Raw genomic sequence first — 15,030 nt, 5'->3', positions numbered from 1 at the left:
TAGTAGCCTTATGTTTGACAAATGTAAAGATTTAAGCTTTTAAGAGAAGAATTAATTATTTGGTAAAAAAAAAAATTGGAAAACTGGAAAGCAGTTTGGCAGAAATTGGCAGAGTATAAACCAGTATCTTACACCATTACCCAAGCTAAGGTCAAAACGAATATATGACTTAGGTGTAAAGGGAGATATAAATAAATTAGAGGAACATAGAACACATTACCTATCAGACTTATGGACAGGAGAAGAATTTAAGTAAGAGGTAGAGAATATTTGAGGAATAAAATGGATAATTTTGATTACATTATATTAAAAAGGTTCTATGCAAATAAAACCAAAGTAGCCAAGGTTGGGAGGAAAATAGAAAATCAGGGGGAAAATTTTATAGACAGTTTCTTGGATAAAGGTCTCATATCTGAAATATATAGAGAGCTTTGTCAAATTTGTAAGAATATGAATCATTCCCCCAAACTGACAAATGGTTAAAGGCTATGAGCAGGCAGTTTTTGATGAAGAAAGCTATATGTTTAGTCATATGAAAAAAATGCTTTAAGCTATTATTGATTAGAGAAATGCAAATTAAAACAACTTTAAAATATCATCTCACACCTGTCAGATTGGCTAAAATGATAAAGAGAAAATGACTAGTGTTGGAGGGGATGCAGAAAAATTGGGAAACTAATACAGTGTTGGTGGAACTGTGAACTGTGAATTGATCCAACCATTTTGGAAAACAACCTGAAATTATGTCCAGTAAGTTATAAAATTGTGTACACCCTTTGACCCAGCAATACCACTTTTAGGTCTGTTTCCCAAGGTAATCAGGGAAAAAGGAAAAGAACTTACATGTTCTGAAAATATTTATAGCAGCTCTCTTTGTGGTGGCAAGTAACTGGAAATTGAGGGGATGCCTATCAATCGGGGAATGGCTAAACAAGTTGTGTGTGTGTTAGAATACTACTGTGCTGTAAGAAATGATAAGTTGTTTGATTTTAGAAAAACATGGAAAGACTTGCATGAAATAGTGAAGAGTGAAATGAGCAGAACCAAGAGAACACTGTATATAGTAACAGCAAACTTGCTCAAAGAATAACTGTGAATGACTAAGCTATTCTGGGTATTATAAGTACTCAAATCAACTACAAAGGACCTATGAAGGAAGATGCTATCCACCTCCACAGAAAGAACTGATAAACAGAAGTATGCATGGTATTATTTTACATATATACATATATGTATATATCTGTGTCAAATGGTGGCTTTCTCTAATACAGGGTGGGGAGGAAGAGACTAAGAAAGTTCTGAACTTAAAATGTAGCAAAAAACTAAATAAAATCTGTAAATGTAGAAACTATAATAAGAGCACCTACCTCCCAGGGTTGTTAAGAGGATCAAATGAGATATTTGTATAAAGTACTTAACAAACCTTGAGGCTCTACACAAATGCTAGCTGCTATTATCATATTTTTAAAATTATTGTGATTTCTAGAAACTGCGCATTCCCTGGTTTCCTAATAACTCATATTTACACAGTGTTTTAAGACATACTTTCCTCACAACAATTTTGTGAAAGTAGGATCAGAGGATCCTGGCATTTCAAGTAAGTGCTTTGAGAGATCCTTTAGTCTTACTCCATGGATGACTATCCTATATAAGCATTTCGACAAAAGAATACATCCAGCGTCAGCTGAAGCTGTGATCATATAATGTTAATATTGAGTAGGAATGGTAGAGGAGACTGAAAGGAATGAAACTAAGGAAGAACAGGATCAATCAAGGATGATTCAGAATCAAAGAATGCTAGAAAATTTAAGCCAACATAGCATTTCAGAGAGTCCCACGAATTTGACTATTTGTTGCACTTGGCATGCATGCCAAAGCAACATTCTTTTAACAGCCACCAGAGGAGACTTCTGGGCCTAGGATCCAGAGATCAGATGATTAGAGTTTTAACTAGCTTTAACAAGCCTTCACTATAACTTTTCCCTTTTTACTGATCAAGACTTGGAATGGTCAAAAGTAGGTGGAAACTGGTAACCAAATGCGTACAACACAATAAAGAACGATGAGACGAAGGAAAAATGTGGAACCAAGTGCAGAGCTATAGGTGAAAGGACACACAACTTGGATGAGCAGAAAAAGCTACAGAAGTGATCCCCTGATTTCTTGGATGAATGGTTAGAGCTGAGGTTTCTTGCAGAAAACATCTGATTGTTAGTGTGGATTTCTCGTGATCCAGTGCCTGTCAACTACTCCTTATGAAGGAGTATCTGAATTTTATGAGTATTTAACTATCTGAAGTATGGCCTGGAGATGTGCCTGGGAATTCTCTAGTTAACCAAAATTGTTCCCATCAATAAATACTTATTAAGTGCTTTCTATGTGCCAGGCACTGCGCTGAGCACCAGGGATACAAAGAAAGGCAAAGCTTTCAAGAAGTTCCCAGTCTTTAATAGAGGATACAGTGGCCAGGAAAAATTGGAAGTAATGGTTGAAACAGTAATTCAAGAAAAAAATTAATATTCTTTGCACATGACTATAAAGTTGTCACAAAATTTAGCAGTGGGTAGCAGTATAAGGTAGTTCTTTTGAGGTATGAAATGATGCACCAAAGGTTATGCTTCAGAGTGGTTAGTATATTGGGTTTGCCTGCTAGCCTAGGAATGGTTAAGAGTAGTAAACTAAGGACCCCAACTGGAGTCAAGATGATGAAGCTGGACAGACAGGCCTACTGCCTTGGCAGCAACAGGTGAAACAGAACCAGAGCACAAGAGAACTGCACTGTTTGTTGGTACATCTACCTTGACTAGAAGGATGTCTTGTCCCTGAGACAGGTCAAGAGTCCTTAACAACACAGAGGGTCCAGTGCTTACAGAGACTACAACAGACCTGCTGGCTTCCTTATGGAGTCCCTGGCTTTAAGGTACAAACTTCACGCAAACAGATTCAGGAACTAATGCTGTTGTAGAAGCCAGTCAATCAATAGATGCTTACTAAGCATCTACTATGTGTCAGACACTACTAAGTGCCAGGGTTACAAATACAAAAAATAAAGGCTCTCCTTTACAATCTAAAGAGAGAAGACAATACATAAAAGGAAGGGGGGTGGGGGGGATGTAAAGTGCATGATAAAGAAGTCAAAGTAAGTGGGAATGAGGAGATGGCTAGCCTGGGGCAATCTCCTTAAATGGAGGTTTGAGGAGGAGCCCTTTCCCCACCCTTCATTCAAAGGAGTCTCAGAGGTAGACTGCTGAGGTGGGAATACCCCAGCTGATCTGATTTGATCTTACAGGGTGATGAGGTTCCTGATGAAGAGGTATATTGCTAATGTGTTTTTGCTTAATGGGAAGTCATGTGGAAGCCTAAGTCAGTCACACAAAGCCTGTGGTGGGAGGAGATTGCTGAAGGGGTGGAGCAGGAAGGGCTGAGCAGAGCTGAGAGGAAGTGAGGCAGAGCAGTCAGAGCAGCAGCTAGCGAGAGGGAGTGATTTTGCTTGAGGATGTTCGTTTGTGGGAAGGTCCTAACAGAGGGAAGGCTTGGGGATGGCGGTGCCCCCTGCATTGATAATGTGCACAGATTTCTTTGTTGCTGTGATGGATGTGATTTTCTGGTGTTTGAATGAATGTTTTGGTTCTGTCTTCCATGTGGAGTGTCTGTTTTATTTTGCAATTCAGAACTATGCTGGCATATTCATAGCAGCCGCCATAGGCACTAGGAGTTATCGCGTTAGTGCTACAAGAGGTTCCTAGGGGCATGACAGAGAAGTCCAAAGGAGGAGCTTCCCTGGGTGAGAAATGAAAGATGTATGATAACCAGACATCACAGTTGACCATATACATACATTTTTATACCTGACAGTAGATTATAGTGGGCATAAGCGCAGTACTTCCATTTGGCCTTTTCTTGGGCCCAAATGAAACAGAGAAAGCTATCTGCTACTGAGCCCCGTTCTAGGGTGAGGTCTGAGCTTTTTCAAAGGGCAGTTGGCTATAAAAAGAGGCTTAAGTAACCACACGTGATGGAGGAAGAGTGGTAGTAAAGTTCTCAATTTGTAAGACATCCCATAAAGCTGACTCTTGGCCTGCTACCTAGTTTTCCTGGTCAAGTCATTAGTTTACCAGTCTGGAGCCCATAGGTACAGAAGAGTTTAAAGAAAGGAGTGGCTAAAGAGCAAGACCCATCAGATCCAGCACTGGTACTGAGAGCTGACCAAAAGTGCTTAGATGTCCGATTAGCCTGGATGATGATTAGATGTTAAGCTTTCTCTCCAGGTCTTTCTCAATAGGTTTTACCTAAACCATACGGCTCTGCGTAGCAGGTTTAAGCTTACAGGTGGGTCAGAGACCAAGCTATGAAAGGATGCTCCTACCACAAGGTCAATGGCATTAACTACTATACTAAATGGTCAGTTCAAGCTGGGGCTGGAGGTAAACTGTTGTTTCAGTTGCCTAAGAGCATTTTTGGTTGCTCTTCAGTTCCTCAACAAGTTGATCAGAGTAGTGCCAAGAGGGAAGAAAGTGGCTATAGGAGATGGAAAAGCCTAAAATTCTCTATAGGTCTTTTAAGTTTATGGGTTCTCCACTTGCCAGCATGACATTTACCATGAATGTATATCTTCTTACTCTTTGGTGACCTCTTGTTGATTTGCCCTTGGCATCTCAGTTCTTAGCAGTCAACCTGGTATTTCTCCAGGAAATGTGCAGGTGGAAGGTTCAGTATGCTGTGTGAACACATGGAATTATTCCATACTACAAAAAAGTCCCTCCATTAGCAAGTATTATTAAATTATTTTGAGATGGTGTCTGTAACATCCACTAAGGTCAACTTGTCACATATAGTATGAGTCAACCTCTCTATGAACTGGTCCAGTAATGCTGCTTCAATCCAAATCTATTACTAGCTTTAGACCTAGAAAAAGTGACATAATCTATTATGAAACCATTTTATACCCTGTCTAGAACTTCTTAATCCTCAAAGTTTTACTGGAACACTAGCCAGATTTCTCCTGCAAAGGGAAATATATGCGGTGGCAAACTGGGCAACCTATTTCAAGAAACACATCAGAAGAAAGACCTTCCAATTGGAGCAGTCTTGAGCATACAGGCTCTTTAGTAGACAAAATAAGGGAAGAAATCTTCTAAGCTCCTTGACTTACCCAGTGAATTGTTAAGAAGAAAAATATAGGCTGGTTAGTCTGTTCTATTTACTAACAAAGTTGCAGATCTCATAATAAGGATATTACCTAGTTCAACAGGGAACTGTTTCCTCCAGCATTTTTTTCTATTCTAAGTTCAGAGTTCTATTACATGAGAAGTGCACTCAACAAATCCCTAATTATCATCCCAGGTTCCAACCCATCTAGTGTTGAAGACGCTTGACAAATGAGCACATTCTACTTTACCCTAGATGGCCCTGAAGAAAGGTATTTTGTCTTCTCAGAACTGTGATGTACAATGAAGCACAGGAATATTGTCACATGTGACCACCTCGTGGTGGTCATTTGGGAGTTATCATCCCAGAAGTAGATACAATGGTTGTAAACAGTAATGCACTGTAAAAAAGAAGGAACCAAGAATCAGCTATCAGGAGAAAATGAAGTACTAAGCCAGAGATAATATTGGAAGATCTAGAGAAACACATGAAAAAGGATCAAATCAAAGTGATCATGGAAAGCCAATGTCTCCTTAGAGCACTGACATAAACGAGCTGGAAATGAGGTTGAGAAAAAAGAGTCAAGGGTAAACTAGCATCAATGAAGAACAAAGAAAGTGAGTATAGAAGTTTAGTATCATTAATAGACTTGATTGTTTGCTGGGCTCAAGTCTAACTCCTTGCATAGTATTCTTTTTAATGACAGATTGGCACATGGAGGTCACAAAAGAAATGAAAATCTATAGACACAATGGTTTATAAAACTATTAGACCATAACTACTAGTATTGTATTCCTGTTCTTCTTTACAGTTTTCTCCTATTAATTATGAGAAATGTCTTCCACCACTATTCTTCCTGTGTCATACCCATTGCTCAAAATATCTTTCTTATAATTTTACATGGGAATTTTTTTTTTCTTCCTCTCCTCTATTTTCAGTTTAAATCCTTCCAACATTTATTAGCCCTATATCTTGATATAGGCAAGTCTTCAGGCAAATATGTTCTTTTTTCTCCATATGAAATTTACTCTATCTCTTGCTAAAATCCTGTCAGTTTCTGTTGTTAAACCATGCTCCAGAAAACCAAACCTTGTTAGGTGACACTATTTATTTAACCACTAACGTTTCTCACATGGTTGTTCCTTCCTCAAGCCCCCAAATGTAAATAAGAAAGGATGATGAAAACATCACCTATATCTCCAAATTCCTTCACAGCTTTCTGTCCTGGATTCCATAGTCCCTTCAAATTATTTTCAACTTTCTTTTGGAACATTAATCACCAAATCTGGATGATGGTCAGCAGGGGTGAAAGGCTCAACAGTGTCTCCTATCATGTCTCACATATTCCAGGAAGAAAGAAACCCTTCAATTGGTCATATCAGGTCTCTATAGTCACTCATGTAAACTCTCATGAAGAAGGCATTAATCACCATGACATCTTTTTCTTGGGATCAATAACCAGTTTCTTCTTATGTACTGATATCAATGGAGCTTTCTCATTCTGTGAAGTGAGATGCTTATTACTCAGGGAATTCTTATCTGTACTCTATGAAAAGAGCCTCATATCTATCCTATAATTATAGAGGTGTAAAATTTCCTTTTCTTTTTCTTCCATGTCTTGTATCTACCAATCACTTAACACTGATTTTGACTCTCTGCCCCATCCCTTACCCCCTGGCTCTTTAGAATATTTTTATTTCTTCCTAATAGTACTTGGCTGGTTCCCTTTTTGGATCTTTTCTTTGATCCTATTTAAAAGCTCTTCATTCTATCCAATAGAGTAGGAGTTCATTCCATGAGTTCTGTAAAGAAAAGATTTATACTTGGCCATCCATCCTCCATCCATCCATCCATCCATCAATCTATCATCTATCTATCTATCTATCTATCTATCTATCTATCTATCTATCTATCTATCTATCTATCTGTCTGTCTATCCATCCATCCATCCATCCATCCATCTATCCAGCTATATTGTGGGAAATCACCTTGTCTTCAAGCAGTAACACAAACATTTCAAACTCTACAATTTATTCAAACAGTTCCCTTGGTCTCCAGACCTCTGGTAATGGAAGGGTTAAGAGCTAAAGTAATTGTTCAAGTAGGGATAGTAGACAGTGTTTTATTAATTTTCTAAAACTGCCTATTTGCCAAGCTACCATTAGTTCACTGCTGCGAGGCCCCAGGTGTGTGAGTTGCTCCTAGGACGTGGTTTTTCAACCACCTTAATCCCCTCTTACCATATTGTGTTATCTTGTCCTTACTTATTCTGATCTTGCTTTGAATTTTGGCACCTGTATAATTCTCTGGTTTTAGCTCCTTGTCAGATTACTTTGCCTTAATCTCTAGAAATTACACAGTTGTCAATTTACCTTTGGTGTAGCAGGCAACTACAAGGTGACGTATTGGACAGAACACTGTACTTGGAGTGAGTCTGAATTTAAATCCTGCCTTGGACATTTGGTAGCTGTGTGACCTTGGGCAAGTCACTTAACCTTTTCAGCCTCAGTTTCCTCATCTGTAAAATGGGGATAATAATAGTACCTACCTCACAGTGTTGTCATAATACGAAATGACATAATTAATATATATGTAGAGTGCTTTGCAAACCTTAAAAGTGCTATGCATTAGACATTATTTTCTTGACATCTAGTTTCTTAGCATTCCAAATATTCTGTTCACAACTCCACTTGACTCTTCTAGCACTGGCTTCATGCCATTTTCATGATTTACTACTATCCACAGTCCTAGGACCTTTTCTAATTTTTTCTTGGAAGCTGAGAATTAAATATGACACTAAAGATAATTGTTGAAGGGGCAAACCTATCAGGTACAAAAGGTAGAAGCAGTATTTAAATATTTAAAGCTTTATAGTGAAGAAATTGATTGAAATTGGATCCATTTCTCAGGGCAGGGGGGAAAGAAAACAGCTATACAAAATAAATACCAGACATTATTATATTATTTTAAAATATGTAAATAATCATACTAGTAATATGGTGATATTTGAAGTAACAGAATATAGTGGTCTATTTCCTTAGAAAGGAGTCTAAACTTGAGAAAAACATCCCAAACTTTGGTTTCTCCCTCTCTTATCTATGGCCCTCTTCTGATGATCCTAATATCTGGGGCTCTGGGAGGAATGAAGTAGAAGAGAATAGATGACATTCAGTATAATACTTCCACCTTGTGGTTTTAAGACAGATTTTCTCTGCAAAAATTTTCAGCTATGAGTGTAAAATCAGCAAACATTTGTCGAGCTGAACTCTTACAGTGTACATAGTAAACTAGCCACTTGAGCACAGTACATGTTTCTGAGGTCCAGGTTTTTCCATTATGTCTGTCAGAGAGCAGATGTATAATTTCTACTATTCTTATAATGGCTAGGCTCATTATCTCTCTACCTTTACAGCCAATGTCATTGTGTTATGTTCCATATAAATATTCTCAATAAAAATAGGACAATAAAATCATGAGATGAGTTTTCAAATATTAACTGTAACTGATATTTTAGAGGTTATATCTAGCACAAATAAATTTACTTTTCATACACCATCTGGCTGAATCTTAGTCATGAAAATCCTTTAGCACTGTAAAATACTAAACAGAAAACATTTAACATGTATTTGTGTTACTCTGGAGGTAAGATATAATAAAGATATCTTTATATCAAAGCTCCCCAAATTAGTCCCCTGGACAAAGTTATTTTTCATTGAATATGCTGCTCCTAGTATCAAAAGATATCTATCTATCTGCATAATGCATCTTTTCTAATCCACACCTCCCCCCCACTCCAACAAAAAAGAGAACCATTATAATTAAAAATATTGGTCGAGGCTGCCTAACCATTTTGTGGATCACACTGCCCTGGAATGATTAGTCTCTGTCGTATGTATTGTAATATGACTGCTTATCTAGGATAATCTAATAGTGAATGCATAATAAGATAGCTGGCCAAAAGGGAATCCTGGGTCTATCTATGAACTTATATGGAGGTGACTTTCTATAGAATATAAAAGAAAAGATCACAGTTGTCTGGGTCACCACTTGAATGTAAGCACATATTTGCTGGCAAGTATTCTGTGCTCTCCATATCAGAGAGTCATTTACTCAAGTCTGACAAGACTCTGGAATTTAGAGCCACTGCTGCCTCTCCTCCATTCAACCATACTAAGGGCTCAAAATTGATGAGCATGATTCCTTTGACAGTTGGAAGTGGTGACATTTTTAGTTCCAAACCTGTTTCTATAGACAAGAAAAGACTCTAATTGTCTGTAACAGCAAGTTAGAAATTGATTTCTCTATTCTATGGACATCAGTTTCAAAGAAGTGGAGGGGACAGGGATCACCTCTCTCTTTTTTTCTTGGGTTTTCATGGCCACTTGACTATGGTTGTGTTCATTAGGACCTTTGTGTCTCATATGTCTATTCCAGGTATAAGAGCGACTTGAAAATTCCTGGACTGGACAAATTGAACAAGGACAGTGGATGTAGATATATATCTACTGGGAGAAATCAGACTCCAAAACATAAAATGTATTTACTAGATTGATATAGCTACATAGCGTCCCACAATAACAATACTTTAATTTTTTATTACTAATTTCTTTTGCTTACCTTGTTTAATGATTTCTTAATATTAGTTAGTGAAGGACTACTTTGGGGGCTCTTACTATGTGCTTACCACTGTGCTAAGTATTATGGAAAGCATACAGAAGACATGCTCTCTGCCTGGAATAATAATAATAGCTAATAGATTCATGGCATTTTAAAGGTTGTGAAACAATTTACATATATTCTCTCGTTTGACCCTCACGACAACCTCCGTGAGGTATCTACCTTTTTACTATCCCCATTTTATGTATTAAAAAATGAGGTTGCTATATATTAAGTGATTTGCTCAAGGTCACACAAGTAATGTGTCTGAAGTGCAATTGAAACCCTAGTCTTCCTGACTCCAAGTCTCTTGTTTTTTCCACTGTACTCAAAATAAGGCCACCAGTTATGTGAAATGATTACAATATATGTCATGTTTTGAGGGAGACCTAAAGATCCTTCTCATAAATATCATCAATAAACTACTTGGTTGTCTAAGTTTCTATCATTAGAGATTCAGTCCTTGTCTTTAAGGGTCTGTTATTAAATTATGAAAATTCTTTTCAACCAACCTGATATTTGATAATATTTAGATAAAGCATTTTAAGTCATTGTCAACTATTTGCAATAATAAACTTATGATAATTCATCATATAATTATCATAAGTTTACATAATTAATATAAATTCATTTATGAAACAGCTAGATGAGAGAATCGATACAGGTGAATTTTGGTTGAGGGTAGATGTTTATAGGGCGTTGGGACCTGGCTTCAGATTCTGCTGCCTACGTTTACCTGGTGAATAACCATGAAATAAGTTACTTACTCTCTAAATCTCAGTGTCCTCATCTGCAAAATGAGGACAACAGCATTTGTCTCAAAGTATCTTTGTGAGGACCAAACAAGAGCATGTCTGTGAAGTGCTTTGCAAAACTTAAAGCACTACTGTACAAATATCAAGTGTTAACTTTTTTGTCATTATTATGATGGTAATGGTAAAATTCTCAAGCTATAATAAATCCATTTTCAGTGATATTACCCTTAAACACTAAATATTGCAAATGTGTTCAAAATGTCATGGTCACCTTTTACTAGAGATGTAACTTTGATTTAATTCATCTCTATTAAAAACTTATTTAAATACCATGATAATTAAAAGTCAAAAAAAATACATATACATACTTCAGCCTTAACTAAAGATTTCAGTTTGTTAATATCACTGTTATTGTCTTGGTTCTTCTGTTTTAAATCACTAAGCTCAGCTTGATTTTCAGCCAATTTTTTGGATAACACCTGTTAAAGACAAAACAAAAAAAAAGCATCTTTCACAAATGCAATCTCTTGATTTTAGTCCACCTATTTTATCAGAATATAAAGAAGATAATATAGAAAGGCCCTATAAATTCATACCTTTTGATTTTACAAACATGTACTAAATCCAAAAAGTAAATATTATGTAATTAATATATCGATGTATCTTGAGGTCTCTTTATGTAACCATCACAAAAAATTATGCCTTTTCAAAGTATAAAATTTGTGAAAAAATCACAGTATATTACAGCCAATGCCAAATGAAAAAAATTTACAGTGATGAGGGAGCTATAAAAGTGAATACTAATGATGATGAAATAATCTTTCAACTAGACACAACAATTAGCAGAAAATGAAATGTCTAATAATACAAGCACAAACTTCCTAAGGAACTGGCTGACGTTAAGAATAAGCGAAGCAAGTAAATCTTACAATAAAAAGAAGATACACAAAATGAACTACACACAACAAAAAATAAAATAAATGTTCAAATATGGTTAGGTTGGAAAGGACCTAAAAATACAGTTTAGTTAATACCTCTGCCTTTAAGTAGAATGGCTCTTAAACCATCACAGAATATTTTTCTATCCTTTCATTAAAAGAGGATCTCCATTTACTAAAACACCTGAGTGTCCTACCTTATAGTATTTTGTTTCTTACTTTTTAACAGAAAATAATTGCCATTGCCATTCATGTCACATCTTCTGGCTTTCACTGAAAAAGCAAGTGGAGTTTAGCCAAGCAGAGGTCTAAACCAACCTGCATTTTCTTAATCGCAATTTATCTAATTATAACCTATAACATTTGCAATTAAGATAAAAAACTGTAAATTTGCAGTTAAAAAGCGTTCTATCAGCAAAAATACCTGGTTTTCCTGCTTAACTCTAGAGACTGACTCTTGGAGGTTATCATTGTCATGAGCGAAGGCCTCTCTTTCTCTAGCAATCTGAGCAAGCTCATCACTTGTTTCATCCAGTTGTCTACGCATTCTGGAAATGTCTTGTTCACACATGATAAGAGCTTCAGTTGATTGTCTATTTTACAAGTCAAGTAGGGACATTAGAAATATTTTACTGATGCAGAACAACAATAAAAAAAAAGACAATACTGAAAAGTGAGTTTACAGAGATGGATGTGACAAAGTTTGAAAAACTAAATGTAAAATTTCGTGTTCTACAACATAACAGAGAAAACATTATAATATAAAAAATAATAATGCAATTTGGTCATTTGTCAATTCTGTAAAACTTTGTATCTTTTCCAAAATACTATTTAATTGAGAATTACCTTGATGCCTGCTCCATTTCAGCAATGATATTCTTCATGCCTGAAATCGTCCTTTCCTTAAAAAAAAAAAAGCAATATTAAGTAAAATGTATTTTAAACCTTCTCTATTAAAATTGAACCGAACACAAAATGTTCTTCTTTCAGATTTGTTCTCCTACCCTCTGGGATATAAACCTTCTTTCTACTCTCTTCAAAACTTATAAACAAACTTAATCAATTTGGGTACATAAACTGCTTTAATAAAAGGAACCTCATTAAAAGAGAGATGCATTTGGGTATAATTACATAGGACCATTATCCCAAATATTGTAGTCGAAGTTTTGGGTGCTCACTGATTGAAAGTTCCCCATTCTCTCTGTCAATGAGAGCCAGGCAGGCACAGACACAGAGAGAGTTGGAGAAGAAAAGAGGGAGCAGAGAGGCAAGAAGCAGGACACACAGGTGTTGCTGTTCTATAGGAAGTTTGAGATCTGGGCCATGGAGAAGCAGACTAACATAGTCACATAAACACAAAGACCACAAATAATGAGATAAGGACTCACTATTCAACAAGAACTACTGCGAAAACTGGAAAGGAGTCTGGCAGAATTGAGGTTTAGACCAAGGTCTCACAACATATGCCACAATGAGTTCCAAATAGATATGTGACCTAGGGAGGTATAATAAAAATCAGAGCAGTGAGGAAGGAGGAAGGAACTTTCAAAATAATGGATAGGGGAAGACACAGGATATAAATTAAGCCATATCCCTGACCAGACAAGGAAGAGGAAGGATCGTTCAAGATAAAATGAACAATTTTCGGTGTTATAAAATTGAAAAGGTTTTGTACAAATAAGAACAATGCAGCTAAAATTAAAAGGAAAGATAGTTAATTGGGGAAAAGATCTCTGTAAAGATTCTCTGGTAAAGGTCTCATATGCAAGACATATAAGAAATTGGTTCAACTATATGAGTGATAGCCATTTTGTGTACCTAACCTACCATTCTACCACTCTATTTCTCAGTCAGTACCAGGTAGTTTTGAGGACTGCTGCTTTATAATACAGTTTAAAATCTGTATGGCTAGACCACCTTCCCTAGCATTCTTTTCATTGATTCCCTTGACATTCTGGACCTTTTGTTCTTCCAGATGAATTTTGTTAAAATTTTATCTATCTCTATAAAATGATTTTTTGGCAGTTTGATTGGGACGGCCCATTCGGGGTTTTCTTAGCAAAGATACTGGAGTGGTTTGCCATTTCCTTCTCCAGCTCATTTTACAGATGATTATGCTTCTGCTTAAATAACAAAGGCAAGAATGACCATCATGTGAGATAAAAACAAGAGCAAAAATAGACCTAACTATAACAGGTACCACAGAGAGGCCAGTCTATGAGGGGCTTCCTTATTAAGATCCATCATGATCAGGGACTAGATAGGGGTATGGGGAGGCAGGAAATAACTCTACCTGTTGATGTAATCATTATTCTCTACATTATCATTTATGTTGCGTCTCAATTTTACATCTCAGTTAAATTTTCTTGCTATTAGTCTGATTTCTCTTACACGGCTTAGTAAAAGAATGTTGTAATGGCTAGGGCTTGAACACTCATTTTCATAACTCATTACCTTACAGAGCCACGCTGAACCTTGAAAAAGTAGCTAGTAGCCCCACAGCTAGAGTTCTCAGAGACTTCAGGAGTCAGCTGTTGCATTTATGTCGAAAGTATCATGCTCCTGGCATAGTGGTTTGCATAAAGCATAATAAACATTTATTGATTTGAATTGGGGCATGACTATAAAGGGGTGAGACTTTTTTTTAACAGGCATACTGAAAGTTATACATCCCGATCAGCGTTGGATTTCAAGGTATTCATACCTCAAGAGATCCTATGTGCATTACTATAATATAGTCACTGCTAAAACATTTTTCCAGCTACCGTCAGAACCAGGTTATAAGCCACAGGGAAAAAAACCCAACACACTAATTCATAGTTATACCTCATTTCTGATACAAAACAGTAATACCAAGTGCCATTTCCTACCTTATTCACCAGCTCCAAAGTAACTACTATGAAAGGGATAACACTCATTTTGATAAGTAAGGTCCAATGTTTGCTTAACAATCAGTCACTTTACTTAATATTGCTTTTATTTTTCAAAGCTAATATCAGTAGAATGTTAATCACAACTTAATGATGAAAAAATGAAATTTATATCACTAACTGGTTTATTAACATACTTCCTAAAATCACTCTAGATATTGCAAAATCAGAAATTTAAATGCTTGTAAAAGTTTTGTGGGAATCTTATAAAATTAAAATTAAATTTTAAACAATTTTCTTCAACTAACAGACTTAGATAAATTATTAAACACTTGATAGATCTCAGAACATACTTTCATTGCCAAGCTCTCTCCAAGGGAAGCAATATTCTCAGATTTTTTATCCAAGCACACTTGAAGACATTCCTTTTCTTTAGCCAAATCACTGAGTGTTGCACCAAGAAGGTTGATTTCTTCTCGCTGGGCATGACTTTGCCTTGTAAAATTATCTAGACATGCAACCACAAAGGTGTAGTTTTTAATCAAATTAAAATTTTCAAGGAGGCTCTAATATTCTTTGTAGTGAGTTCTCTTTTATTTGAAACCACTAAAAATATTAAACAGATTAATAAAAATTGTCCAAATAACAATTAGTTTTTACCTC

At 36.2% G+C, this 15,030-nt stretch overlaps 1 protein-coding gene across 1 annotated transcript in view; it reads right to left on the bottom strand.

Moving 5' to 3' along the window:
* Nucleotides 1–15,030, bottom strand: part of TSGA10 (testis specific 10) — a 72,170-nt gene that overhangs the window by 19,375 nt on the left and 37,765 nt on the right. The window contains exons 9-12 of the mRNA XM_036745338.1: nucleotides 14,721–14,875; nucleotides 12,344–12,399; nucleotides 11,922–12,090; nucleotides 10,928–11,038 (exon numbers count right to left, since the gene is read on the bottom strand). Of these exons, the coding sequence (XP_036601233.1) occupies nucleotides 10,928–11,038; nucleotides 11,922–12,090; nucleotides 12,344–12,399; nucleotides 14,721–14,875 (491 nt within the window). The remainder of the gene's footprint in view (nucleotides 1–10,927; nucleotides 11,039–11,921; nucleotides 12,091–12,343; nucleotides 12,400–14,720; nucleotides 14,876–15,030) is intronic.

The sequence above is a fragment of the Trichosurus vulpecula genome, chromosome 2 (genome assembly GCF_011100635.1).
Source record: "Trichosurus vulpecula isolate mTriVul1 chromosome 2, mTriVul1.pri, whole genome shotgun sequence".
Taxonomy (NCBI): Eukaryota; Metazoa; Chordata; class Mammalia; order Diprotodontia; family Phalangeridae; genus Trichosurus; species Trichosurus vulpecula.
Note: the sequence above shows the minus strand (reverse complement) of the source record. Positions and strands in the feature narration are given on the sequence as shown.